General features: G+C 55.7%; 1 protein-coding gene across 12 annotated transcripts in view; it reads left to right on the top strand.

Annotated features, from left to right (window-relative positions):
• Positions 1-25,668, top strand: part of TLE3 (TLE family member 3, transcriptional corepressor) — a 49,163-nt gene extending 23,495 nt beyond the window's left edge. For 2 of the 12 annotated variants that reach the window (XM_010808914.4, XM_059890353.1), the window contains 16 exons: positions 99-161; positions 1,665-1,769; positions 9,004-9,208; positions 10,783-10,799; positions 14,652-14,771; positions 15,682-15,732; positions 16,333-16,485; positions 16,881-17,022; positions 17,576-17,775; positions 18,351-18,427; positions 19,207-19,456; positions 19,817-20,064; positions 20,578-20,725; positions 21,577-21,727; positions 22,579-22,655; positions 23,647-25,667. In XM_010808914.4, the coding sequence (XP_010807216.1) occupies positions 99-161; positions 1,665-1,769; positions 9,004-9,208; positions 10,783-10,799; positions 14,652-14,771; positions 15,682-15,732; positions 16,333-16,485; positions 16,881-17,022; positions 17,576-17,775; positions 18,351-18,427; positions 19,207-19,456; positions 19,817-20,064; positions 20,578-20,725; positions 21,577-21,727; positions 22,579-22,655; positions 23,647-23,754 (2,115 nt within the window). In that variant the 3' untranslated portion in view covers positions 23,755-25,667. Of the gene's footprint in view, positions 1-98; positions 162-1,664; positions 1,770-9,003; positions 9,209-10,782; positions 10,800-14,651; positions 14,772-15,681; positions 15,733-16,332; positions 16,486-16,880; positions 17,023-17,575; positions 17,776-18,350; positions 18,428-19,206; positions 19,457-19,816; positions 20,065-20,577; positions 20,726-21,576; positions 21,728-22,578; positions 22,656-23,646 lie in introns of all 12 variants that reach the window. The other 10 variants (NM_001193206.2, XM_005211317.5, XM_010808918.4 and 7 more) reach the window with 10 other exon arrangements.
• Positions 25,669-27,272: the final 1,604 nt, after the last annotated feature.

The following is a 27,272-nucleotide window of genomic DNA, read 5'->3' as shown; positions in this document are numbered from 1 at the left end:
GGGCCTGTGGTTTGGCGGGGGGTTGCCCTTCCACAGTCTGACATTTTGGCGACTTGATTTATTTGCCTTAGCCTCACGCAGTCTCTTTCCCTTTGCAGACAGAGATTGCGAAGAGGCTGAACACGATTTTAGCACAGATCATGCCTTTCCTGTCACAAGAGGTAAGACCTTCTTTCGCTTTGTCTTCTGTGCCTTGCCAGAGTGGCCCCTGTCCATCCGTTCACGTGGACAGAAGTTGACAGCCTGGGGCTTTACAACCTTCTCTGGCAAATCAGAGGGGCCGTTTGCTCCTTCTTCCGGTGGAAGCTGTTCCCTGCTTCTGCTGAGCCCCAAGAGGAGGGTCCCGGCCTGTGACGGAGCCACAATGGGCAGTGGGTATCTCTGCCTCTTCCCGTTTCCACCCTTCAGCCCGTCCAAGCCAGCATTCCCAGCCTCAGCTTCCCCATGCCCCAGCATCCACGCCTGGAGACATCTAAGAGCAAGGAAGCCTGCCCAGTCAGTGCCAGGAGCCAGACCCTCTGCGGGGAACCACTTACCCAAAGGTTCTGACTCATCAGGGACAACCGAGTCAGTCACGTCATCTTTAAGCACTTTTTCCAGGAGACTCCCCCCTGGCCCCTACCTGAGACAGGGCTGGACTGGAGGGCAGTAGGAGAAAACCCTCTCCAAGGAGGCCCCTTGGTGCAGGGCAGACGGGTGGGCTGCCCGAGAGGGGCCCGTAGAGCTTACTGCAGCTCGGACAGGCCTGCCCTCCAGGCCCCCTCCACCTGCACTCCCTCCTAGGTGCTAGGTGTCTTGAGCGAGAGTACTGACCCTTACCTGATTGAATTCCTGTAAAAGCAGGATGTAAGTGATGCCCTCGGGTCTTGCAGCCAGTCAACCCCAAGGCTGAAGGGAATGAATGCTCTAAAAAAGATTAAAAAAAAAAAAAAGACTTAATTTTTTAGAGTGCTTTGAGGTTCATAGCAAAGCTGAATGGACAGTACAGAGCTGTCCCCTAGCCTCCCCACCATCAGCACCCCACCCTGGAGTAACGGATGAACCTGCCTCACACGCCATCAGCATCCCAGCATCTCAGCGTCAGCACCCGAGTCCATAGCTTAGATCAGGGTTCATTGTGCCATGTTTGCCCACGTTTATAGACACATGCTTTTTTGGTTTGTTTTCTGTTTACATAGATACAGGTTGAGTATAGATACATGTACTTTTCTTCTGAACCCTTCGAATGTAGTTGCAAACATCCTGAAAACTCACAGCATTCTCCGTACTCAGGCTGCCTCTCCTAAAAACAGGACACCTTCCTGTTTTATGGACAACAACACTGTCACTGCATTTAGAAGGGGAATAATCATGCAGCAGCATCGTCTGATGTTGGCTCTTTCTCAGAGGCCTCAAATAAAGATTTTTTTTCCTGTGGTAGAGGGCGACAGTTGACAAATAGCCATCTTTTGGCTTAAAATTATGGGACGTTTTCATTACAAAAGTAATACATGCTCATTGAAAAGGGTTTAAAGGGTTCCCCGTCCCCCAAGTCCTGTTTGGGTTCGTGGCCCTGGTCTGCCTCCTGTTAGGACGGTGACCCTGCCCGTCCCGCGTGGTCCCCGCACCCCATGCCTCCTCGGGCAGGGAAGCCGCCACCTCTGACCCGGACCTCGTTCCTCCAGCACCAGCAGCAGGTGGCGCAGGCGGTGGAGCGAGCCAAGCAGGTCACCATGACAGAGCTGAACGCCATCATCGGGGTACGTGGACTCCCCAGTCTGCCTCTCACCGTGTGTATAGCCCTTTTATTCCTCCCATTTACCGTAACCAGAGACAGACCCTGACCTCAGCTGGCCTCAAAGAGTGCGGCCCCAGGGCTCCAGTGCCCCCAGCATCTCACGGGCTTGGACCCACCTAGATATCTTCCCCAGTGGCTCCCCAGTTGCCTCCCAGTCCCCAGATTAAAGGGGTATCTGACCCAACCCTAATCCACCTCTAAATTCATCAGCCCCATCCTACCCTGGCTTTTGGCATCTCCAACAGAGAAGGGGTGGGCTCTGGGATCACCTTGGAGGCCAGCCTGATTTCTCCCACCTCCCTGGGGGCCTGTCCCTTCCCTGGCAAAGATCCGCCCTTCTTTGGCCTCCTGAGGTCAGAACTGTCTCTGTTGTTCTGTGCTGTGAAGCGTGCTGTGGCATTCAGGTCTGGGCCTTGCTGTCCCGTGCGCTGAGCTGCCTGGCTGAGCATCCATCATGGACCTGTGTGAAGTCCAGCCAGGACCCCTGGCCACGTCTTCCTGAGTGTGGGTCCCCAAAGGGACTTCTGAACAATATACATTCCAGGGCACCCCCCTCAGAATTCTTTTCCATCAGTCTGGGATGGGACTGGGCCTCTGTGTTTTTGTGTTTTTCCAGATCATTCTGAACCGTAGTCTGGCTTGGGAAGCAGTAGACGGGTTGGCCAGGGTCTCTCCAGCCCTTTGATTGGTCTTCACTCTTCTCCTTGTCCTTAAGTGCAGTCATTATTTCCAGGTGGAATTAAAGGTGCAGAATGTTCTGGCTTGGTGGGGTGAATGATGTCACTGGGCTCTTGATTCTGGGGAGAAACCTGGGGCCCTCTGTTCTAGTTCCACTTTTTCCCCGTGTGACCTCAGGCAGATCCCGTCTTTTCCTCGCACCCTAGTGTCTGCATCTGTTACAGAAGAGGGGTGGACCAGCTCATCTCTTTGGGCCAGGACTGCTGGGAGGGCAGGGTTGGAGTGACAGAGTGATGCTGGTGGATCCTCACCCTTCATCATGTCAGTGGCACCTGTGATGGTTATGGGCTTCTGTCCTTCTGGTCTGAGTTGCCTGCGGGGGGCTGGGCAGGGGAGTGTTAGCCTGGTCTGAATCCTGGGAGTGGTGAGGAAAGGGGAGACCCTCACCTGCTGTGCAGGAGGAGTGGAGAGGAGGCCGGGAAGGAGAACATGAGTGGGTGGTAACTGCTTCTAGCCAGTGATCTGGGAGGCAGAGCCCCCCGCAGGGAAACCATATTGTACAGTTTGAGGTCTCCTCAGAGACCACCCAGCCCAGGGTCGTGCAGCCTCTAGGCTCATGAATTTTGAGGCCGGGTGCTTTGTGAGGATGCACGGGAGGGTGTTCAGCAGCAGCCCTGGTCCCCACCCACTGGATGCCGGTGACCTCCACACACAGTTGTGACACCCCACAATGTCTCCAGACATTGCAAAATGTCCTGGTGAGGGGCCGGGGGCAGTGCATGAAAGCGCCCGAGGTGGAGAGCGACTGATTCAACTGACCCTTGCTTTATAGAGGCTGGGAGTGACAGCCAGTCACACAGCATTCAGGAGCAAAGTCAGGCCAGACGCCCCAGGCTGGCTTTCAGCTCAGGGCTCCTCCCCTGCCACCTCCTGCCCGGTCCGGCCCTGGTGTGGGGCCAGTGTCCTCCTCCTCAGTGGCAGTTCACAGCTGGATGGCCGTGCTGAGAGTGGTAGGCAAGGGCTCAAGGTGGGAAGTGCCTTCTCTGAAGTTTCTCCTCTCCCAGCCCCTCGCCCCCATCCATACTATAGGCCCAGCCCTCCCACCCCTGCCATGGCCACAGTGGGGTCCCCTCTTCCCCCGACCGCCTCCCCCTTTGGAATTAAAATCCTCTTATGAAAATAGTTTTTGAAAAAAAAAGTTCTAAGAAAGAGTGGAATTGAGGAGAAGAAGCACTGCTTGGATTAGCTCTGCTTCCTTCAAGGAGTATTTAGGAAGCTACGCGTTAGGTCAAGGCAGCTCGAGGCAGATATTGGAATTCAATTAAAGCCAACGAGTGGGGCCTGTGACCCCCATTTTCGAGGTAATTGCTTCTCCAGCTCTGAGTGAACGCAGCCATCGCCCTGTCATTAAGCAGGCAGCCGTCTAATCGCTGCGCCTGCCAGAGCCTCACAAGGCAGGAATTACGGACAGGCTCTCGAGCTGGGGCATCCCGCGAAGGAGGGAGAGGGAGAACGGGCTTGTGGCCGGCTGACTCAGGAGAGTGATGGGAGGAAGGTGGTGAGGGGCCTGGAGTCCTGCCCCAGCAGTAAAGGGCAGGGAAGGGAGGGCCCACGAGGCCGCAACAGCAGCTGGTACCTGCCCCATGGCACAGCTGGATTTGCCCCTCTGCGGGGAGGAGTGGCCTGGCCTCCTGGTCTGGGAGCTGAGGGGCCTTGGGCAAGTCACCTAGTTCCTCCAGGCCTGTTTCTTCATCTGTGGAAAGGTGAAGGGCTGGGCAAGTGTCGAATGATGTGCCCACTTCAGTCAGTCATCTGGGGCTCTCTTGGGCATGGGGTGGAAGGATTCTGCCTTCGTGCCTTGGCTTATGTCAGAGAGAGGTGAGAGATCGGGTATCTGGCAAGCCTGGTCACTGGCGTGCCTGCAGTGAGGGGCATGTTTATCACACGAGTTAGAGGATTTCTAGGGTCTTCCCTCCAGGTGATAGGGGATGGAGGGACTGACGGAGGCCCAGGCTTGCTGGTCTGCGGGGAACTTATGTCCATCTGGGGAAAGCAGGCCTGAAGGCGTGTGTGTGCTCGTGGAGGGCCTACAAAACCCGGTTACTGCAGACCTGATCCACACCCTCTCTTCTTGGATCCAGGTTATTAAGGGAACCTTAGACAGTCAAAAGGTTCCTGAGCATGGGGGCGGGGGCAGAGTATTGTCCCTTGGTCAGCAACTTGCAAAAGGTTTCTCTAGGCAGAGTAGACACAGTGAGCTGATGGTACCCACCACTTCCAGAGCTCACGTTTCAGTTTGCTCCACGCTGGCTCCAGGTCACTGAACCTGGCAGGTGGAGGGGTTCTCACCCCACTTGCTGCTGCTGTTCAGTTGCTCAGTCACGTCCGACTCTTTGAGAACCCATGGATTGCAGCACACCAGGCTTCCCTGTGCTTCACTATCTCCTGGAGTTTGCTCAGACTCATGTCCATTGAGTCAGTGATGTTACCTATATATCTCATCCTCTGCCACCCCCTTATCTTGCCCTCAATCTTTCTCAGCATCAGGGTCTTTTCCAATGAGTCGGCTCTTCGTGTCAAGTGGCCAACTCACCCCACTTGTCCACTGACAATTTGGGCTGTGTCCCCTTGAAAATTGTTAGTGGAAGAGATTTAAAGTGTTGGTAGCTTTTTTTCTGGAGTGTAGTTGTACTGGAGTATAGTTGATTTACAGTGTTATGTTAGTTTCGAGTGTATAGCAGTGATTCGGTTATACATACACGTGTATTTCTTCTTGTTCAAATTCTTTTCCCGTTTAGGTTATTATAGAATATTGAGCAGCGATCCCTGTGCTACACAATGGGTCCTTGGTGGTGGTTACTTTTTTTTCAGGTTAGGTAGGGGTGGGGTGAGGAAGAGGGAGAGGGAGGTTGTAGCTTGTCACAAATTGCACAGGGTGTGCTGAAGCCAGTCCTGAGGTTCTCGCATTCCCTCCACAGTGCTGATGAGCTGGGTTCGGTTGACAGGGGGATGGATGGTGCAGAAAGGGAGCCTTAGAATGAACGCATCCTTTTCTCTCAGCCGGGGGCCATGGTAGAGAAAAGTCACGCTGGGCTTGCGTTCTGGCTCTGGTCTCTTTGGCTTAGCAGAGTCATCTCACTGCCCCTGAGCCTGTCCCTGTCTCTGAAATGGAGTAATAGCATTGTTGTGAGCCCTCCAAGCTGCAGTAGAGCACAGATGCACAATTCACCTGGAGCTGGGGGGCCTCTTCTGTGGGCAAGAAGTAGAAGGACCAGGCAGAGGTCGGGGCTGCTCTCCCCTCCCCCGGGAGGTGAGAAGTCTCCATCTCATACAACTGGGACGTCCTCAGTGGGTCTCAGCCCTGGAAAGGCTTAGACCACTTCACTAGGTTTAACCCATATCATGAACCGGAGAAGCGAAGCATTAAATCAGGTAGAGGCGTGAAGCATGATGTGCATCATCCAGTCACACAGACTTGGCCAGCAAGGGCTTCCCGTCAGTGTCCCCTGTGAATGAGTGGCCCTGTGTTCTGAGCCCAGGACCTGGCACTTGGCCCCATGAGGAAGGCAGGGACACACGCCTGCCCCCAGGATGTCTTCTCTGACAGGCTGCTGTTCTGGCATGAAATGTGAAAGGCAAGAGGAGGGGGCGCTCGCGAGGGGCCTTGCCCCCTGGTTGGGGGTTTGAGGGGGTTTGTTGACTTCCTTTCACTTCATGGACAGAGAGATCCTGGTCTTAGAGGGGACAGTGGAAGCTGGAGACAGGCTGCTGCAGAATTGAGCCCAGTGCCTCCTTGGATGGGGGCCTCGATCCCATTTCTCCCCGGTTGAAAACCCCGTCACCCTCCCACTTGGATGTCTCTGTGTTTCCTCCCCTCGTCCTCTGAAGTCAGAGATGTGTCATGGGGACAGGAAAGCAGCCTGAGGATGGCTGTGCCCTGCCTGTGACACTGGGATGGAGAGACAGGTGGAACACTGCCAGCCGCCCCGCTGCGGAGATTTTTTTCTCACTCACTGTCACAACCAGGATGCTTGTCAGCAGACCCTTGACCTGACGAGCCCTGGCATCTGTCCTCGCCCTGAGACAGAAGCCTTGGAGGTCGGCTGGCTGTCCTTGCCTCCTGGAGCCTGCTGGACTGCTCCTGACCCTGCCTTCCATCCATCCAGAGCAGACCTCGGGGGAATTTCTGGCTGTGCAGGGGGTCCTGCTCTTTTGTGCTTGAAGATGAGAAGTACGCGGAAGCTGCCTTTCCTCTGTTGCAAAAAAGACATACCTGCTTCATGGGCCACTCCAGAAAACCACCATCTCCCTCTTGGAGGCTAAACAGCTTTGAAAGCCAGTGTCTTCCATACAGACACTGCAACTGCAGATATAGACTCTGTTGCAAGACTCTGGTGCTGGTTCACTGGTTCACCTTTCAGGAAGCAGGCTGCCCCACTGACACTCCTCGTCCCAACTAACCATTTGAGCTGCACCTCCATGGGCCTTGCCTCTGGGGGGTGGATGGCTTTAGGATAGACACCTCCACTTTGTGTCTGCTCTGGCGTCTCAGGGCAGACAACCCGGACCAGTGGCCACCAGCAGCTTCCATAAACTTCCCTCCAAGAGACGTCCCAGGTCTTGAGCGATGGCTGTAATCCCAGCCTTTTCCCCCTATGCTGAAAAATGAGCCCTGCAGGGCTAGGAGTGTAGTACCTCAGTTTCCTCATTTGCAAAGTGGGGATCATGAATTTGGGGGTGCATGAGGTTGGCAGTTTGTGGTTTAGTTGAGGAAGAGCAGGTCTCTTAATGTGTGCTCTGTGCTCAGACACTCAGTCGTGTCCAACTCTCTGCAATCCCATGAGCTCTAGCCCACCAGGCTTCTCTGTCCAGGGGGCTCTCCTGGTGAGAATACTGGAGCGGGGTACCATTTCCTCCACCAGGGGATCTTCCTAACCCAGGGACTAAACCTAAGTCTCCTGCATCTCTGGCATTGCAGGCAGTTTCTTTACTTGGTAAGCTGTTTGGGAAGCTTTTAATCCCTGATCTCAGATACACTTACTGCCTCTTGGAGCCGCATGTGCATCCAGAGCTGTGGGCCTTCTCTGTATTTTGTCGTCTGTCAGCAGTGGCCAGAGAGCCACGGTTCACATTGACAGGTGAGCTTGTCAGGCTTTGGCTCTCTGTCACCCCCATAAACTCTTCTTGCTCTGGGGCAGGGGGTCTCCTTCGGAACATTCTTTGGATGATGTTGGTAGTTGACCGTATTCCAGCCCCTGAGTACCAGTTTGCCGTCTTTAAAGTGGGCACAACCCTTCTGCCAGGTAGTTGAAAGGGTCAGAGATAAGCTTTGGAAAGGGCCCAGGCATTCATTCAGGCATTCAGTAAATTTCCATTCCCTCCCCTCGTGCTTGTTGAAAGGAAAGATGTATGTATAACCCGAGGCCCCAGTCATTCCCAAGAAATGTTTCAATCTCTATGAAATATTTGGTCATGGTGTAGTCAGCGGCACAGTGCCCATGGTTCTTGACACAATCTTAAGATTGATAAAGGGTGTTTTGTCTCGGCTGCTGGGGGAGAACAAGGGGACGAGGGGAAGAGAAGACCCTGAGACCAGTGCTAGGTTGAGGTGTTCGAGACATCCACAGAGCAGAATCCTTGACTAGGGATTGTTGTCCTTGCTGTTGATGGTCGTCGTTGTCATGCATGCTCAGTCCTGTCCAACTCTGGGACCCCGTGGACTGTAGCCCTCCAGGCTCCTCAGTCCATGGGATTTTCCAGGCAAGAATACTGGCGTGGGTTGCCATTTCCTTCTCCATCTATTGATGATAATAACTGCATTAATACCTGTCTAGATTTGGGGAAAGTAGGGGAGAAGGGGGGCCATGAAAAGCCCTCTGGTAAATGTTAGCTATTGTTAAGAGATCACTTAGTGACCCACCTGAGGTCACCCAGCTAGTAAGTGCCAGGGCTGGGATTTGGATCCAGATCTGTCTTAATTCCAAAGCCCCCCTTTTCACCCTGTTCTCCACTCTCCTGTTCAGTGACATTGGTTCTCATTCCTCTGGCCCCAAACTCTTCTTGATCCCAGGACTCTTCTGCTGTGTGCTGCTCTTGCTCTGTAAGACAGGCGTGGAGTTCTTCAGAATTAGGGAGTCTTCCCCAGGGTTGGGGTTAAGGGTGGGAGACGCTGGCTGCTGACGTTGGCAGGCATGTAAGCATGAGCAAAACTGTGACCGCTGGGAGCTTAAAAGTGGATCGCCCTCCACAGAGAGGGAGCCCTGATGACTGTGGTTTTTAAATGCATGCTTTATTTATCTTGGGCTGGGAATCATACATTGAGAAATTCTGTCCTGGTTGGGGAGGAGGTGGTGTTTGCCATCATAAATCTTGTGTCTAAATTGCAGTCCATTAACAGACTTCCTCCAGCATGACAGCATGTGGCCTGAGCTGGGGATGAAGCTTTGGGGGGTGCGCGTTCCCCTGCTGCCTCCTGGAGGAGCGAGAGGGCGGCCCAGGCCTCTGCCGCCCTGCTGGCTCGGCCGTGCTCACCACCCACTTCATTGCAGCAACAGCAGCTCCAGGCGCAGCACCTCTCCCATGCCACACACGGCCCCCCGGTCCAGCTGCCACCCCACCCGTCAGGCCTCCAGCCTCCAGGGATCCCCCCAGTGACGGGGAGCAGCTCAGGGCTGCTGGCGCTTGGTGCACTGGGCAGCCAGGCCCACCTGTCAGTGAAGGACGAGAAGAACCACCATGAGCTGGACCACAGAGGTGCGACCCGGGGCCGGGGCAGGGGCAAGGGCGGGGGTGGGGTGTGGGCAGAGGCTCTAGGGGCCCTGCTGTGAGTGGACACCGCGGACGCTGCCACCCGAGGACCAGGAGTTAGCAAGCCTTGGAGCTGTCCATCAGTGAAGCTCCTGGTGCCTGGAGACCAGGCCCACCCCCAGACCCATCCCCAGGCCCTGAGTGTACCCACTCTGCTCTGCCCTAAGTGTACCCACTCTGCTCTGCCCTGGAAGACATCTGGTCCTTTCATCCTAGAGTACCCTCCCATCTTCCTAGCTACACCCTGCCCACTCTCCAAGGGTCAGCCCCAGTCCCATTCCTTCAGGCGGGCCTCCTGGCCAAGCTGAGGGTTTTTCCAAATTCCCAGGGGAGTTTAAGAGTCGGGGTCCCAAGACCTCTGTTGCCATCATCTTCTATCCTTCCCTGGAAAACGTTTCATCCTCACAGAGATCATTAGCCCTCTGAGAACAGAGGCCAAGTTCCCAGGTGTTTAACCCATCAAGGATCCTTGGAAAAGGTACCCAGTTGACTTTCAAGTAAAGACGTGTTAGGGGGCTGTACGCTACATAGAGACAGTGCTGGTGCCGCTACAGGGAGAGGACTGGGAAGATGGGGAATGAGAATGCCCCCCATCCTTTACTCAGCCCTTCCCGCAAGGAAGCTGGAGGGCATCAGGAGGGCTTCGTTTTATCGGGATGGGAAAGGGCCTGGCTTCCTAGCGGACCCTTTGCAAACAGGACCACTTTGTGTGGTCTGCCCTCAGATGTTTTTTTCTAGCTTTGATACGTAATTGACACATAACATCACATTCAAGGTGTACCATGTGATGGTTTGATTTATGCTTAGATTTCACTGGGGCACATGCCAATGCCTTATGGGCATGAGGGCCTTGGAGCGTCACCATCCTGCCCAGGCCGGGGCTGGGGAGTGGTAGCAGGTCCTGGGAACTGAGACTAAGATTTTTGTCTCTGCCTTAGGATGATCCTCCCGACAGAGGAAGAGGGCCTCTCTGCAGCAGACAGGAGGACCAGGGAGCTAGTGCTTGACTAGGCAGATAATCAGAGGCCTCTGCTTCCAGGGGCTCTTGGCAAAGAAACAGAGAAGGGTGATAAAAACACCACCATACCAAAAAACCACTCCTATAATTAATTAAAAAGAAATAACAGTAATGTTCTCAACTCTCAGATCCTATGGATATTTTACATAGCACGATCCTTCCCAGGCTCGTGGCTTTAAAAACTGCTGACCAGTAATCTTGGCACCCTTCTCAGCATGGCAGGGAGAGCTAGGCCACAGAGCCCCCTGCAGCCCCACCCAGGCCTGGTGGCCCGGCGAAGCGATGGAATTGGGGCGGTTAATTTCCAAACTGAGAGACGTCACCTAATGGCTCTGCCTTGGCTGACCCGGGGTGACTCAGAGAGCGAGGCCACTGCCCATTTTAAAACCCGTGAACTAGCAAAGCATAAAAGCCAGATGGACGAGACTGACCTTGCTTTCTTTTTGTTTTTCTGTGTTGTGGGACCTGACCCTCCTCCTTTCCTGGCCTTCTGTCCCTGAAGAGAGAGAATCCAGTGCGGTAAGTGCTGGCACTCTGGGGCCTGTGGGGTGCGTTTGGGGTGCAGGGTACTTGGGGTACCCTGTGTGGGCTCCTGGGGGTGGCCGGGTATTGTCATGAAATAAGAGCTGTTATCACCTGTTGATTGACCTTCACTTGGGCAAGCTTTTACCTCTCCAGGCTTTAGGGCCATCGTTTGTCAAATGAAGATTTGGGCTAAGTGAGCTGTAACTAACCCCCTTTTTATATAAGAGGTGATTACTGGAGAGGTCAGCCGGCCAGCCCTGGGTCGTACAAGGGGGGTTGTGGAGTCACGGGGCTGACCCCAGAGCTCGGGACCCTGGTGTCCTTCCCTCATTTGGGGCCGGAGTTCCCTCCCTGTCCCCTAGGTTGGCTGTCTCCTATATGATCCTGTATCGTCTTTATTTCCTCCCAACACCTGAGGTTTCTCCCTGTTGCAGGCTTTAACTTGGTTTAAGAAGTGCTCACAAGCGAGCATTAAGGCCAGGCTGCCTGCGTGTCTGCCAGCTCTGAGATTTGCCGTAAATCTTTCTGATCACACTGAGGCTCAGAGGTTCTGTTTCAAGTGAATAAGCCTTCTGAATGAGCGCAGTGGAGTCTGGATAAAAAAATCCTCCAGCGATTAGCAAAGCTATTTTATTCCTCATCACTGTCCTTATATCTGGGGCCATCTAATCTGTTAGGATGGCTTTGGTTATTACCTCGTGTTAAGTAGGACTTGGAAGGTCAGGCAGTTAACTAACCATCTAAACAGCAGCTTCCTCGGGTGGCTTCTCCATCTCGACCCATGTCCCCTCCCCAGTCCTCCACTGGGCTGATTCTGAACCTCGCATCAGCAGCAGTGCTCACATCCGTCCCCGAGGCTCTCGCCTGTGTGCTCAGAAATCCAGGTCATTTGGGCCCAGGAATGGCTAGGTGCATAAGAAAGGAACAGCTGAAGCTGCAAATCCATTTTGATTGCTTTCGTGTTGATCCCAGGAGGTGACATTTTTGGAGAGGTAGTTTACCTAGACAGGAAGAGGGCTGGGCTAGACACCTCAAGGCTCAGCCTGGTCCCAGCTTCATGGGGCATTGGGTAGCCCTCTTGGCCTCTCCCAGCCTCAGTTTCTCCATCTGTAATATGGGAATATTCCTGCTCAGCCAGCCTCTCTCCTTAGTTAGGAAGACCCCACTTAGCACAGGACCCAGGACCCAGCTTACCTGCTTACCACGGACTTGCCACAGAGAGCAGTGGCTGCTCAATCCCTTCACTGCCTTCACACGTCCTCATCCTCATCTCTCTTGGCCTTGGCTTTGCGCCCTCTCTGTGAATGCTTTCTGCTAAAGAATCCCACGAGGAGCCCCCAAGATCGGGGCTCTTTACAGTGCTCGCCGATGTTGAGACAGGGCAGAGGGGCCCCTGGAGAGTTCAATGGAAATGAATGGGGTCACCGTCCTTGCCCCAGAGGGCTGTGGGCCGGCCCTGGGGGTAGGCGGTAGGGGCTCACACGTGTGCACGCAGCCATGGTGTCGCGGGAAGTGGAAACGAACGTAATCAGCCCTTTGGAAACCAGGCTGTCAACAGATGAGGCCCCGGCAGGAAAGACAGGGCCGTGTCGGAGTGGGAGGGGGGCCGACTGGCCGGGCTGGAAGCTGTCCCGGAGGGGTTAGTCTGGAGTCCAATTAGAGGTAGCTTCATTCATATTTCCTTGCCTAGCCGAAGCAATAAAAAATACTTAGTTTTTTGGCCGCCTGCCAGCCAGAGGCGGGCTGGATCGATGCCGCTAAACGCCTGACATGACTCTCCTCCGGTAGCAGCGAGGCTTTGCAGCTGACTGCAAAAGAAAGAGCCCGCTGTTCTCGGAGCCGCGGCCTGGGTCGCGGGGAGAAACAGGAGCGGCCGCACGCCCCCCTCTCCTTGCTACCCGCGCAAGAGCAGAGGGGCTGGGAGCGTTTCTCCTTAGCACGGGGTGGTCGCCGTCGGAGGAAATGAAATGAAATGACAGTGATTTTTCTGCCGGCGCTCGCCGCGGCTAATTGAATTGCGGCTATGCGCGCATCGCTGCCGCGCCTGCCCAGCTGCGGGGAAGGTTGAAGCTGCACTTCCATTATAACCTCCATATTTTCTTCAAGGCTTGATAACTCTGCCATTTTAATTTGCTTCAGGCAGAAGCTTGGCAGGGAAGGGCTGCCCAGAAACCGGCTTAGGGGAGGAAATGAGGTTCTGTGGCTCCTTCCCGCACAGCTCCCCGCAGAACGCCAGACCCTGCCTCTGGGGGAAGTGGGGAGACTTTCCATCTGCCTCTGGAAGGCCTCCGCCTTTGAGGAGACATCTCTGCAGGTCCCCACGTAGGCTTGTCACACACCCCTGGGCACGGGGACGAGGATGGACTGGACTTTGCTCCCCGCCCTGCCCCAGCTGGGCGGTCAGCTGCTGGAGGGCAGGGACTGCATCTTGTTCATTCCTCCACACCTGCATCTAGCCTCAAGCCTGATCCAAGGCAGGTGCACAGAAGAAGGTGCCGAGGGCTGCAGGGGAAGGTGCAGTGCGGTCTCTTGTCGTGTTATTGTTTGGTCATTCAGTCGTGTCCCACTCTTCTGCGACCCCACGGACTGTAGCTGCCTGGCTCCTCCCCTTCATGGGATTCTACAGGCAAGAATACTGGAATAGGTTGCCATTCCCTTCTCCAGGGGATCTTTCTGACCCAGGGGATGAACCTGTGTCTCCTGCATTGGCAGGTGGATTCTTTACCACTGAGCCACCAGTGTAGTCTCTTAGGAAGGAACAAACCTCAGTGGTCCCCTAGAGGGGGTTGTGGTATCTTTCCCTTGGCACAGAGGTTTGCTGGCAGGTACCCCTGCCCATCGCACCTCCCTGTCTGCTCCCAGCCTGGTGTTGGAGGCCACGTGACGCCTGTTGTTCCCTACTCACCCATCGCACCACCAGCTGGAGTCCTTCTCTGAGAGAAGCTCTCAACTTCCAAGACTGCTCCATCCTCAGACCCACTGTCATTGTTTCTCCTGCCTCACCTTGTTAGCCCACCTTCCCTCTTCCCAGGCCTTACATTCCAAACTCTTCTCATCCTCACTTGCTTTGTAGTTGAAGGGAGAACTCATTAGTTCTTTCCAGGCATAAAAGCCTCGGGTTTTCTTCAAGTGGCCTCCTGCTGGGGGACCTTGGGCACGTTTCCCGTCGTCTCGGGACCTGGATTTGGCCATCATCACAGAGTGGAGGGGAATTCCACCTGCCCTCTATGCCTTTTCCCATCTTCAGAGGGAGAGGCTTCATGACATTGTGTTTTCTGCATCATTGCAACCCTGGTGTTTCTCTCTAAAATTGCGGGAGGCCAAGCCGTCATGGAGGGGCATTCACACAAAATGGCCCGTTGCGTACTTACACTGGGAGACCTGTTGGCACCTGGCAGCTCCCCTGCCTGTCAGTCCCTCTTCCTGTCAGGTTTAGCAGATGAGGTATTGTGCATAGCCCCAGTTTGTCGGCTCAGATCCGTCTTCAAGACTCTGTACAAATTCAGTTTATCCATTCTTTGAGCACAGAGGGGTGGAAAAGGAGATAGGTGCGACCCCCGCCTTCATGAAGCGCACAGGCTAATAGGCCAGAGGCCAGTGGCTCGTGCAAGGTTAATTATCTAACAGCAGCGACATTGCTACAAAAGAGAATTGTCATGCTCTCAGGGCCTCTCCCAGAGGAACCAAATCTGGGGAGTTGGGAGGGCGTCCCTCCCTGGTGAGGCTCTGATGGAGCCAAGACCTACAGGGCACACACGACACCTCAACTGACCTTCTGGGTCACCCCACTGAGCTATATCGATGCACGAATGAAATGTTCACACTGAGTCTCCTCCTTGCTTCCAGAATAACTCAGTGTCGCCCTCGGAAAGCCTGCGAGCTAGTGAGAAGCACCGGGGATCTGCAGACTACAGCATGGAAGCCAAGAAGCGGAAAGCAGAAGAGAAGGACAGTTTGAGCCGATACGTACGTCTGGGGGCTCTGCTGGGGTTTGTGTTGGGTCGGCCGGGCTGAAGGAGGAGCCCTCCCCCGCCCCAGGGCCTGGTCGTGGAAGAGTCAGGTACAGGTTGGGGAGGAGAGGTGGCCTGCTGAGGAGGGCAGGTGGCCTGGGCATGGGAAGCCTGCATAGATCAGTGCGCTGTGAGCATATGGGCCACAGCCAGGAGGGAGTGAGCAGAGAGGTCCCCCTGGGCCCTGTGGAGTCTGGGGAGAGTTAGGGGCCCCCCCAGATGGACCCACAACCCCGTGCTACCATCACCGCCCCCTCAGAATCTGTGGTCTGCTCCAGGTGCCATCCCTGGTGCCCTCATACTTTGACCCTACAGGTGGTCATGGTTTCTGCTCTGTGCCAGGCTGGGCAGGGCTGAGAGCTGGGGCAGAGGGCAGGGGGCAATGCGGTGTGGGAGCCAGTGCCCTTGGGCCCAGCCCTCCCTGTCCAGCTCCTTGGCTGCTCTGGGGCTTTGGGCGTATCGCGCAGCCAAAGCCTCAGCTGCGTTTCTGGGAGATGAGGCTAATCACCCTTCCCACACTGTGATGGAAATGATGGAACGAGACCAGTGTATGTACAAGTGATGGCGGATGTCAGGCCAACTGGAGAGAGGTGTTTGGCTCCAGAGGGACAAGTTAAAGGAAGCTTAGAAATATAATGGGGGCAGTTGTGGGTGACGCTGCCGGTGGCTGTGGGAGCCGAAAGACCCTGGGTCCGGGAGGCTGCACTAGTAAGCAGCAAAGAGGAGGCCGCCGCTGGTGGGGCTGAGTGGGGACAGTGTGCACTTTGGGGTTTGGCTGAGGTTCAGCTCCTGGCTGGTGGAAATGGGATGGTTTGGGCTCAGTCTGGGGTGGGTGTGGCCTCTCATTGGCTTCTCTCTCCATGCAGGATAGTGACGGGGACAAGAGTGATGATCTAGTGGTGGACGTTTCCAATGAGGTGAGGGCAGTTCCCGGTCGCAGGGTGGCTTTCTGCGTGGGGAGTTGGAGATGGTTCCTGTCCCAGGTGGGAGCTGTTGGGTCTCGGCTATTGCACCCTTACCGGCAGCCCCAGCTGGGTTTGAGGCCTTTGGGTTGGGGGCATCAGGCTGGTCAGGAGGAGGAAGACAGGACTTGGCTGCTTAGTGGCTGGGGAGTCATTCAGCATGCTGGCTTCCTAGGATGGGTCTCCAGAGAGAGAGACCCCTGAAGATCCCAGTGGGGGGCCGGCTCCCCTGGTCCTCTAGGTCAGCTCTATTCTCCGCACCATCCCTAGGGTTTTAGGGTGGTGAGCCCCGTGGGTCAGCCTCAGCTGGGAATGAGGAGCTAGAAGGGATCTACACGAAGTCAAGAGGGCCAGCTCCCCAGCATGGAGGCCTGAACTCATGTTTGATCTTGAGCAGATCCCGTCCACCCACCCGCTCTGTCCTCAGTCTCCCCGTCTCTGGGATGAGGAAGGGTCAGACTAGGTTGTTAAGAGCTGGTGGCCTCCCCTTGGGACCAGAGAAGACTCAGGCTCATCGTAGCTCTTAGCACATCTCTGCCTCACTTGTGTCCTTAGGACCCTGCGACACCCCGGGTCAGCCCGGCACACTCCCCTCCTGAAAATGGGCTGGACAAGGCCCGTGGCCTGAAGAAGGATGCCCCCACCAGCCCCGCCTCGGTGGCCTCCTCCAGCAGCACGCCCTCCTCCAAGACCAAAGACCTTGGTCATGTATGTGGGGTCTGCTCCTGACACCGCAGACTAGGAGAGGGCTAGGGAGGGTTGGGGCAGAGAGAAAAAGTTTCTGGAAAAGGGGCTGCACCTGGAGTGCTGCTGATTAGAAGGTGGAGGGGTGGAGCAGAAAGCACATGGATTGGGGCTTGGCCTGGGTTCACATCCTGGCTTTACCACGTACAGGCTGAACCCTGTGCTTAGTTACTCTTTCTGAGCCTCGGTTGCTGCATCTGTAAAATGGGAACAATGAACACAGTCCCTGCCAAACAAGATTGGGCAAGAATGAAGGGGTTGTGTGGCAGAAGATTGAGAACTAGGCCTCATGTGGTGTCTAGCTCTTGGAGAAAGGAATCTTCATAGCCTCCCTTGGTGTCTGTGTTTCCCCCTTGCAGAATGACAAATCCTCCACCCCTGGACTCAAGTCCAACACACCAACCCCGCGGAATGATGCCCCAACTCCTGGCACCAGCACGACCCCAGGGCTCCGGTCGATGCCAGGCAAACCTCCAGGCATGGACCCGCTAGGTATAATGGGTAGGCACAATGGGGCTGAGCTGACTGTGCTTGAGGGGAGGGTCTGCCCCGGGCCAGGGCTGGAGCCTCACAGATGGGCCAGAGCACCAGGCAGGGAGTCGGAGTGAGGGCCTGTCTCTGCGGGACTTGGTCAGGTTTGACACCGAGGTGAACGCCTGCTGCTTCAGCACTCATGTCAGGGCTTACTGAGGCCACTGTTGAGCTCAGCGTGTGGACGGAGCTTTAGACAGCTCGGGACACCATCAGTGTCTGTCTGCCTTTGTTGTTAGTTCTGTGAGATTCTGAAAAATGCTCTTCTCTGGGCCTCTGAATCTTGTTCTATAAAAAAAAGGTGGGCACATCTCTCACCTCAAACCTTCTTGGGCTGTGAACATGGGGATCTCTGGTAGGTGAGCTCAGCCCAGGAGGACTGCCTGGAGTGGATAGCTTGAGAAGACAGGAAAGATTGCTTCTGGGCCAGAGGCAGCCTGGTGGCCTGCGCTTTTCCTGGATGGAGGGGGTGGGACCCTCTCCCCTTGGCGGTGCGTCCGGGCTTACCTCCGCCTCCTTGCAGCCTCGGCCCTGCGCACGCCCATCTCCATCACCAGCTCCTACGCCGCGCCCTTTGCCATGATGAGCCACCACGAGATGAATGGCTCCCTCACCAGCCCCAGCGCCTACGCAGGCCTCCACAACATCCCGCCCCAGATGAGCGCGGCTGCAGCCGCCGCTGCTGCCGCCTACGGCCGATCGCCAATGGTGAGCTTTGGAGCTGTACGTAGACCTTTTGGCTCCTTTTTGGGGGGCTGGGCAAGGAGTGGGAGGGGAGTGGAGGGGGTTAGAGAGACCCGTCCTGCATGCAGGGGGCGCCTCTGGGTCCAGTGACAGGCAGCTCCTTGGGGGAGAGTGTTCATGAGGAAGCAGAAGGGAACACTCTTGGGGTCACAGGCCTGGTTCCCACCCCTGCCCTTTGGTCACCACGTGACCTCCACCAGCAGCCGCCCTGGGCTGCCCTTCCATCTGGGAAGCGGGGCTGGCACCCGTCTCTCTGGGCGCTCTGGGGTGGGACTCCCATGGTGAGTCAGGAGATTTCACGAGGCAGGGCCTCGGCCCGTGGGGCTGCCCACGTGTTATACCAAGGCGTGTCTGCTGTTACTGAGAGGGCCCCGGCCTGTGTTGTCGCTGGAACAGGGGCTTTGCTCTGCTCAGCCATCTTGGGCTCTGAAGAGGCAGCGTGGTGCTGGTGGGACAGGACGTGGTGGAGGAGGAAGCTGGGGTGGCGGCGTTGTATAGTAGGGGGACGGAGGGCGGCACCCCTCACTAAGGGCTGGCCTTGTCTTGCCTTACAGGTTGGCTTTGACCCTCACCCTCCCATGCGGGCCACAGGCCTGCCCTCAAGCCTCGCCTCCATTCCTGGTGGAAAACCGTAAGCCTTGACTACTTATTTTCTGCTTGTTGGGGAGGGCAGAGAGCACACCACCCACTCACCCATCCCCTGCCCTGATGGGCCTCTCCTGGGGAAAGGTGTCTGCCTCTCTAGGGGTGCCCCTGGGGCAGGTTGCAATCCCACGGATGGCTGCCTGGCTGCACTCCTGATCGCCCCCAGGCTCCCTCTGAAAGGGGAAGAAGGTTTGGGGTTGAGGTTGTGATCCCTGGACTTGAGAGGGGAGGAACATTTCACATGTTGGGCTTCCCAACCAGATGCCACGGATCTTCCCTGCCCTGGGGGTTCCTGTGGGTTCTAGCCGCAGCTGGCACTCCTATGACCTGAACCAGCGGGCAGACTACACTGGCTCACCCCTGGCTCTGATGTGTACTCTGTGATTCATTCAGGGATGGGGGGCAAGCAGATTTTCTTCCCTAATACTACTGGCTCCTAGAGGAGGGGTGGCATTCAAGCTGGGCCCTTTCCAGGGTCAGAGTGCTAGAGATTGTATAGATGGCGGGAGAGGGTGTTCCAAGGCAACGAGGGGTCAGTGACGTGGTTCGGAGCGAGGATCTATAAGCAGGGGCAGAAGTCAAGGCAGGACTATGAAGCTGTCTCCGTCCTGGTGGAACCAGGTCAAGGAGGTTAGGGTTACCAGGTTTCCTAAGATGAGGGCAGGGGACACCTTGGAGGCAGGCAGGCCAGGCAGGGGTTAGGGCCAGTTAGGAGAAACTGTTAGAGGACTGGAGATGGCAGAAACGTGGTTCTCCCCCTTTCAGAGCCTACTCTTTCCATGTGAGCGCTGATGGGCAGATGCAGCCCGTGCCCTTCCCCCACGACGCCCTGGCAGGCCCTGGCATCCCCAGGCACGCCCGGCAGATCAACACTCTCAGCCACGGGGAGGTGGTGTGTGCGGTGACCATCAGCAACCCCACGCGCCACGTCTACACAGGAGGCAAGGGCTGCGTGAAGATCTGGGACATCAGCCAGCCGGGGAGCAAGAGCCCTATCTCCCAGCTGGACTGCCTGGTGAGGATCCTAGGGCTGCGGGCATCCCTTCTAGCTGTTACAGGAGAGCTGGGGCCTGGGGCAGTGCCCCACTGACCTGGCCAGGCGCAGCCCTGTATCGACTGAGCGACTCTGGGCAACCTGGCAAACTTCTCTGAACCCTGCTTTCGTTGTCTGGGGAGATGATGCTGGTCTCCAGGGGTCTGTGAAGAAGTGAAAGTTTAAAAAGTCACGAGTGAGCAGTGGGGTCAGCCTGGCAGCCGCGATTAAGGGCAGGAAGAGAGCAGATGTGGCAAGGGTGCTCAGTGTTGCTGGATGTGACTCTCCCGGTCCCCGGGAGGAGAGGTGGGTGGCGCTGAGCATTGTCCCCTCCCCCTTCAGAACAGGGACAACTACATCCGCTCCTGCAAGCTGCTCCCTGATGGGCGCACGCTCATCGTGGGCGGCGAGGCCAGCACGCTCACCATCTGGGACCTGGCCTCGCCCACGCCCCGCATCAAGGCTGAGTTGACGTCCTCGGCTCCGGCCTGCTACGCCCTGGCCATCAGCCCTGACGCCAAAGTCTGCTTCTCCTGCTGCAGTGATGGGAACATTGCCGTGTGGGACCTGCACAACCAGACGCTGGTCAGGTGAGGCACGGGGGGGAGCGGGGATGTCCTCGCCCTGGGGAGGCCGTGCTGGTATCGTGGCTGCGACCAGCTGGTCTGAGGTGTTGTGGGGTGGCCGGGGTGGCACAGGTGAGGGCACCCAGGTGAAAGGATGGCTTGTACCAGGTGCCCACAGAGGCAGGAGGGCTCTGTGGACCAGGAGCTTGCACCAGGCTCCAGGGAGAGGGGGCCTGGGGCAGACCTGGCAGGGCAGAACTCAGATAAGTTGAGACACGCAGAGATGTGGGGAGAAGAGGCGGCGTTGAGACCGGTTTGGAGGAGCTTAAGCTGCTGGGTCTGAGTCCTCCCTCCCTGTGACCTCATGCAAGTACTGGCCCTGGCCGAGACGCTCGAGTGGGAGAGGAGCCCTGAGGGACCATGGCCCTCGAGCTTCCCGTTGTGCTGGGGCAGAGTTGGCGTCTTCCTGGGACAGCTGTCAACATAGCAGTCAGTGCTTCCCTGGGGCTCACCCTCACCCCTGCCTGACCTTCCTAGGCAGTTCCAGGGCCACACGGACGGGGCCAGCTGCATAGACATCTCCCACGACGGCACCAAGCTGTGGACGGGGGGCCTGGACAACACCGTGCGCTCCTGGGACCTGCGGGAGGGCCGGCAGCTGCAGCAGCACGACTTCACCTCCCAGGTGTGCGCCTGGGACCCTCCCCGTCCACTGGGGCAGCATGGGGCCTTCCCTCCCTGGGTCTCAGGGGCTGGTTCAGGGGACCAAGGGGTCCTCACACGCAGTCATTACAAATGGACCTGAGACCAAGCTGAGTCATCTAGGAAGGCTTCCTGGAGGAAGTGGCCGTGAAGCAGAATCCACAAGGCTTTGGAGTTGGTCGCACTTGCCCCTTGATTCCCAGCTCCTCTGCCATTGAGCATTTGGCCTCAGTTTTCTCATTCATGGGATGGGAATAGTCATAGCTACTTCATGGGTCTGATGTGAGTACCTGCAATGGTCCCTCTGAAAGCCTTGGCTGTAAGCCTGGCTATAGAAAGCATTCCATAAATGCTAAGTATTATTACTTTTTGTTATTGTATTATTTGTGTTAATATTTTAATCTTGCACGTTTAATACATTAGTGTTTTATTTACTCATATTTTTCTTAAGGAAAGGTGAAAGTCACTGAGACAGAGAATAACTTTGAAAGTGAAATGTCTGTGTCACCTCTGAGTTTGAATCCTGGCTCTGCTGCTTTACTTTTTAGAGTCAGCAACCTCTCTGAGCCTCAGCTTCCTCACCTGGGAAGTTGATTGGGGATAAAACATGAGATCCTATTCCCTTGAGGGGGAGAGAGGGGGACTTTACATTGCACATGGCAGGTGGGGAGGTGCTAGGGGAGGGAGTCGGTAAGACTGAGCCCACAGGGTTCCTGAGCAGGGCGGTGGAGGAGCGCCCCTCTTCTCCCTCCTCCTGTCCCCGCCGCACTGCCCCCGGCACCCCGCTGCCGTGGTTTTGGAGGATGCTGATCTCTGTCCTCCCCTCCCCTGCAGATCTTCTCGCTGGGTTACTGCCCCACCGGGGAGTGGCTGGCCGTGGGCATGGAGAGCAGCAACGTGGAGGTGCTGCACCACACCAAGCCCGACAAGTACCAGCTGCACCTGCACGAGAGCTGCGTGCTGTCCCTCAAGTTCGCCTACTGCGGTGAGCCTAGGGGAGCGGGAACCTGGCCAGCCCTCTGTGCAGGGATGCCGCTCGGAGCTTGGAGAAGGGCCAGAGCCCCCCTAAGTGAGCATGGTCTCAGAACTAGCCTCCTGACCCAGACCAGTACCCCCATCCCGCCCCGCATCTGAGGATGCAGGTACTGCCACAGGGTACCAAGCACCTGTGACACCAGGCCAGAGCCAGACCTTGCTGGCCTGGGGCAGGAGCAGAGCACCTGCCTACAGGTGATTTGGACCATGGGCTTTGGTGGCCACAGCTCTGGACTGGAGTATGTGCCGGCCCACTGACTAGCCATGCAGCTTAGGACAGTCCCAGCCTCTCTGAACCCCAACAGGTCTTTATGGACCAGGAATAGCAGGCACCCCCCCAGGGCTTTGGGAACCCTGGAGCTTTAACGCAGGCAAAGCTCTGGTGGCGTGCCTGCAGAGACCCACCACCTTTGGCTGGATCTCTAGCTGCTTGGAGCTTCGCCATCCCCAGTACTTCCTGCCATCTTTCAATAGTAGAATCGAGATGGGTCAGTTGAGCTTAGTGGCTTTAAAAAGAATCTTCTGGCGAAGTGTAATCCCTGTGATTAACTGCAGATCCTGCCTCTCTCTGTACCAGCCTGTCCACCCCTCCCCTTGATTGCAGAGAAAGGCAGTATCTGAGTGTCCGTGTGTGTCCGTGTGTGTGTGGTATGTCTTGATTACAAAACGCTTCTCACAAGGGAAGAGTCAGCCCAGCACTAGTTAGCGGGTCACACCGCGTTTCCATGGTAGCTGGCCATGTGGGGCGGGTCTTGCTTTAGAGGGCAGCAGCCCACAACCTGATGTTTCCTTTGCCTGCAGGCAAGTGGTTTGTGAGCACTGGGAAAGATAACCTTCTCAACGCCTGGAGGACTCCGTATGGAGCCAGCATATTCCAGGTACTACCTGCCCTCCAAGTGCCCCTCTTGATTCTGCTGAGAGTCTGGGCCTGGCCACGGTGATGGGGCAGGGATGGGGGAGGCAGAGCAGGACTTGCCCTGACCCCTACCTACTGGGAGTCCAAGACGGCTTCTCCAGCGGCGAGGGTTTGGACTTGGGCACATCAGTGGGACCCATACTCTGCTGCTAGTGGCATCTGACCAATTGGGGCGAGGGCTTTTAGCAGGGGCTCTTGTAGGATTTCTAGAGCAAGGAGGAATGAAAACATGCTCTTGGCTCTGGCCTGCACACTGAGCCCTCACAGGAGGCGCACCGGGCGTATGAGCAAACTGGGCAGCTTTTTTTTTCTGAGCAGTGTTGTCTGGTATTAAAGTAAGTTCATTTTCCATCTCAACACTTCAATATAAGGAGAGAGGTATGGGGCCAGAGAAGGATCCAGAAAGAGGTATGAGAGAGGGAAGAGGCTTTTTTTGTGTGTGGGTTTTCAAAGCCTGGGGCCTGACGCTGCACTCTCCCTCGCTCACTCATATACACTCACACAGAGAGAGAGACACACACACAGTCTTGCACACTTACACAGTCACACACACTCTCTTTCAGAGCCAGTAAGACATTCTCTTGATGCAGTTTGGAAGTCTGGCATCTGGTGCATCACACATGTAACTTTCAAGAGTCTCTAGTTACACTGGATACACCTGCTCTCAGCTCAGAAACGCTTCTTCCTATTTGTAAACTCAGGATGCAAAGCTCACACTCAAGTGTTGTGTTTTGCTGCTCGGAGCTGACTGTAAAGATCACATCTGGCCCAGTTAATGAGCTTTTCCTTATGCGGAAGCAGGCAGAAGGGGCCCCACTGATGGGAAGGGCTGTGTTTGAAGGCCTCACAGCATGCTCTCCAGGGTGGGCAGAGGGCGGGTGAATCCCACGAGTACCAAGAAAGCGCTGAGTACCCCCAGAGAGTGAATTTCTGTCCTTTCTCTCCTCCTCCAGTCTAAGGAATCCTCGTCAGTCTTGAGCTGTGACATTTCGGCGGATGACAAATATATCGTAACAGGCTCTGGTGACAAGAAGGCCACGGTTTATGAGGTCATCTACTGAGCAAGGACTGTGACGGGGCTGTCAAGCTCGGGGAGACCCCGACTCGGCTGTGCCAGGGAGACCCCGCAGACACGGAGGACGGGCAGCGAGCGGCCCAGCCCCGCGCTCCGGCGGGCTGAGAGGACACGCCCGTCACGTCGGGACTCCTGTGTCTCACGGACTCCCATGGATTTCTCCCCTCCTCCTCCCATAACGATGCTGGCAGAGGCTGCACGTAGATTTGGAGGCTCATGGCTCCGGCTCTCCACATACACCCTCATGAATCTCTTTCCTTCCCCTTTCTTTTGATGTGTCCTCCTTCCCCAGCCCGGGGACACTGGAGTGTGGACCACACGTTTGTACCAGGGAGTGGGGGAGGGTTTCACGTCCCCGATTGTGCAGCGCACAAGGTTTGTGAAAAGTGTAAATAACAGACTCCTATCTCGGACTGGTCAGCGGGGGAGGAGGCCCCTTCCCACCGGCAATGCCAGCCGTGTATTTCGCCTGCTGTATTCGTAATCCACTCGTGGTGGTGGCTTTTTTTTTTTTTTAAACAGAAGTTCCCATCTGGGAAGGGGAGGCAGGGAGGGGGGCAGAATGGAGAGGGGAGTGGGAGAGGAAGAAGACTCCTGGGTGGAGGAGGGGCAGTATAGCTGGCGGCCAGGTCAGCCATCAGGTATCCCTGGGTGAGTGTGTCTCCATGTGGACCTGGAAATCGTCTTAAGGCATGTCAGGACCCAGCTCCAGACAGACTGACGGACAGGCAGAGCTCGAGACGGGTGCCCACCCAGGCTGACGGCAGCAGAAACACAGTGAATTTTTCTGTGGCCTCCTGAGTTCCACCTGCCTCTTAGCCCTTTGGCTCCCCTCTCGGGTGTCTGAAGCTGTCTGTCTGTCTGTCTCCCCCACCCCACCCCCGCCTCCATCTCTCTTTGGTGCACACTTGGTTGTCGTGATGAGAAATGGAAGTTCAAAGGCACTCTGTCTCCAGCCCTACTTAATCTTCGGACACAACCTGAAAAGGACACAAAGGTAGAAGAACGCATAGCAACTCAGCTCAGGGAGCTACCAGAGGAAAATAGCAACTGATGTGGGTGCTTTTTTTTTTAATTTGAATAAAAGGAATTAGAAGTGATGTCCTTTCATAAAATGCCTTCTCCCCACTTTCCTGCCTCTGACCCCTTACTCTCTCCTTAGAGGGAAAATGTGTATTTAGCCTGCAGGACGGAGTCTAAGGTTGATCTCCCTGCCCCCCCACCCCAGGCAGGGCAGCAGGGAGAGGGGACTTGGGGTTGGGCTGGGGGTGCACCGTGCTGACTTCTCCTGGCTTCCTGTCTCTCTTAGGAGCCCAAACAGCTTACAGGTAGAATATCAGCTCCTGTGGGTGCCACTTTTTGGTACCAAAATGTTCTGAGGTATTAGAATTTTGTTTTTTGTTTTGGTTTTCCTTTGGTCTTTTTTTTTTTTTTTTCTTAAGGAAAAGCTAAAGGCCGTTATGAGTCCTGGTGGTGGGCTCTCCGTGGATGTAGCATATGGAAGATAATTTTTATACTGCATTTTTATGGGTTATTTTCTAATGTGTGATCCTGTCTGGTTAGAAGGAAGTGGGGTTCCCAGTGAACCCCTCTCCAATGTTCTTGCTCCCAGGTGAGCCCCTCCACATACCTGGCTCTGGAGGCGGAAGAGAAGGGCAAGGTGGGTGCCCTAACCTTTCTGAGGCTGGGGAGGGGTGTCCAGAGTCTGTCTGTGTCTCTCTTCCTCTCTCAGTCTCTCTCTCTCTGGGTCTCGGATGCTTAGCCACCACCTGTTGTTAAGGCTCTTGCCACAAGGGAAGGCGAGGGTAGAAGACAAATTGATTCCTGAAGAAAAAAAGAAAATGAAAAGTCATTGTAATGACCTGTTTTTATATTTTTAAAAGTTACTATTTAAAGGTTTGATTGTTGCGTTTTAATTCTTCCTCCTCCCCCTGCCCCACCCCAGTAGTTTATCTCCATTCTCCCTCCCCTCACGCTCCCAAGAAGAGGGGTGGGGTGCTGTCTACCCCACGTCCTGGGTGATCTCCTTTGTCATCCATAAATGTGAGCGCTTCTTTTTTTAAAGCGTTCCCATACTGCCCCCACACCCCTAGAAAGTGATCACGTGGAACAGTTAAAAAGGGAGTGTTTTCATGACCCCAGCCCTGTGCTGTCTCCCCAGTTTAAGGCAGGGTGGGGTGGGGGGGTCTCCTCAGGGCAGTTCCCAGAGGGGAAGTCCACAGTTAACACCCATGTCCTGTGTAGCTGCCACTGCCCAACTCTTTGCGGAAAAAGATGAAATGGGATGAACTTGCAGAGAAATTGCAAAGTGTCTATGACCATCAGGACCCTGAAAACCTCTACCCTCTTTTTTTTAAGCTTAACTTCAGATGCTGTGGGGCAACCCCACTTAGGAGGGGTTTACAGAGAGGAAATGGGGGCAGTGCCCTTGAGGGTGCAGGACTGGCCTGGGGTGGTGGTTCCCAGGTTCCTGGGCATCACGCAGCCATGAGCTAAATTTCCAGAATGTGGGGCTAATGTGGTTTCCAAGTCCTGCCAAAGTCACTGCAAATGAGCACATAAAAATGATTGCCTGCTGTTATTTCATTCAAGAAAGAGGATTGAACATTTGAAAAAAGGAGTGACCATCCAGATAGAGCAGCCTTTATTCTAAGCTTCGAAAGGACAGCTGGACTGCACGTACCAGGGTCACTTAGCTGGAGCTGGGCTTCCTGTCAGGCTTGCAGAAGAGAAGCTTCCAGCATGTAGGAAGAAGGCCCGTCTGCGGCTATGTTTGGCTGACATCTCTGTCTTGTACTGGTGGCACAAACTTGAGTAAAGGAACACCCCTTTGAACCATGCTTTCCTTGCTTGTCAAAGTCTGATCATCACAGCAGAGGGCTAGCGGGGCCAAATGGGGGAGTCTTTGGCCAGAACATTCTCTCTGTGCCTGAGGGTTGCAGGTCCCAGTGGGTAGAAAGGAAGAATGTCTCAGAATGCTCCCCTCCACTCTTGGCTCCTGGGAGTGAAGGCCAATGTGAGGCCCATTGCTGAGAAGGGGAGACCATCTCAGAAAGGCTCTTCTACCAAGAGGTTCTGGGCACAATTGAGCATGGGGAGACGACCAAGACTCACTTCGGGCCCGGAAGCTCCCAGTGGAGGCCAGGGAGAGACACCTGACCTGTGAAAGTGCAGTTGGGAACACATCCTTCGGCTCTGAGTGCTGGTGCCTCCACCCTGCCTGTCCGCGCTGCGGCTGTCCTGACAGAAAGAAGCTCACAAGCCTCTCCACCCCGAGCCTCTCACTGCGCATGCTTGTCTTTGCCTCGCTACTGCCTCCCACCCCACCACCGCTCCCCTCCCGCACTTTCCACTTTACGGAACCTCAGCCCTGACTCAGCCCTACGAAAGCCATATCCACTGCCGTATCCACCTCTCGCGACTCTGCAGATGATTCCTCTGCACTTGAAGGCTTGGGAGGCCTCTTCGAGTCTTTGGGGAGGAACCCAAATACTGTACACACTC

This window comes from Bos taurus, chromosome 10 (assembly GCF_002263795.3).
Source record: "Bos taurus isolate L1 Dominette 01449 registration number 42190680 breed Hereford chromosome 10, ARS-UCD2.0, whole genome shotgun sequence".
In the NCBI taxonomy this organism is placed as follows: Eukaryota; Metazoa; Chordata; class Mammalia; order Artiodactyla; family Bovidae; genus Bos; species Bos taurus.
This window is presented reverse-complemented; position numbering and strand designations above follow the sequence as displayed.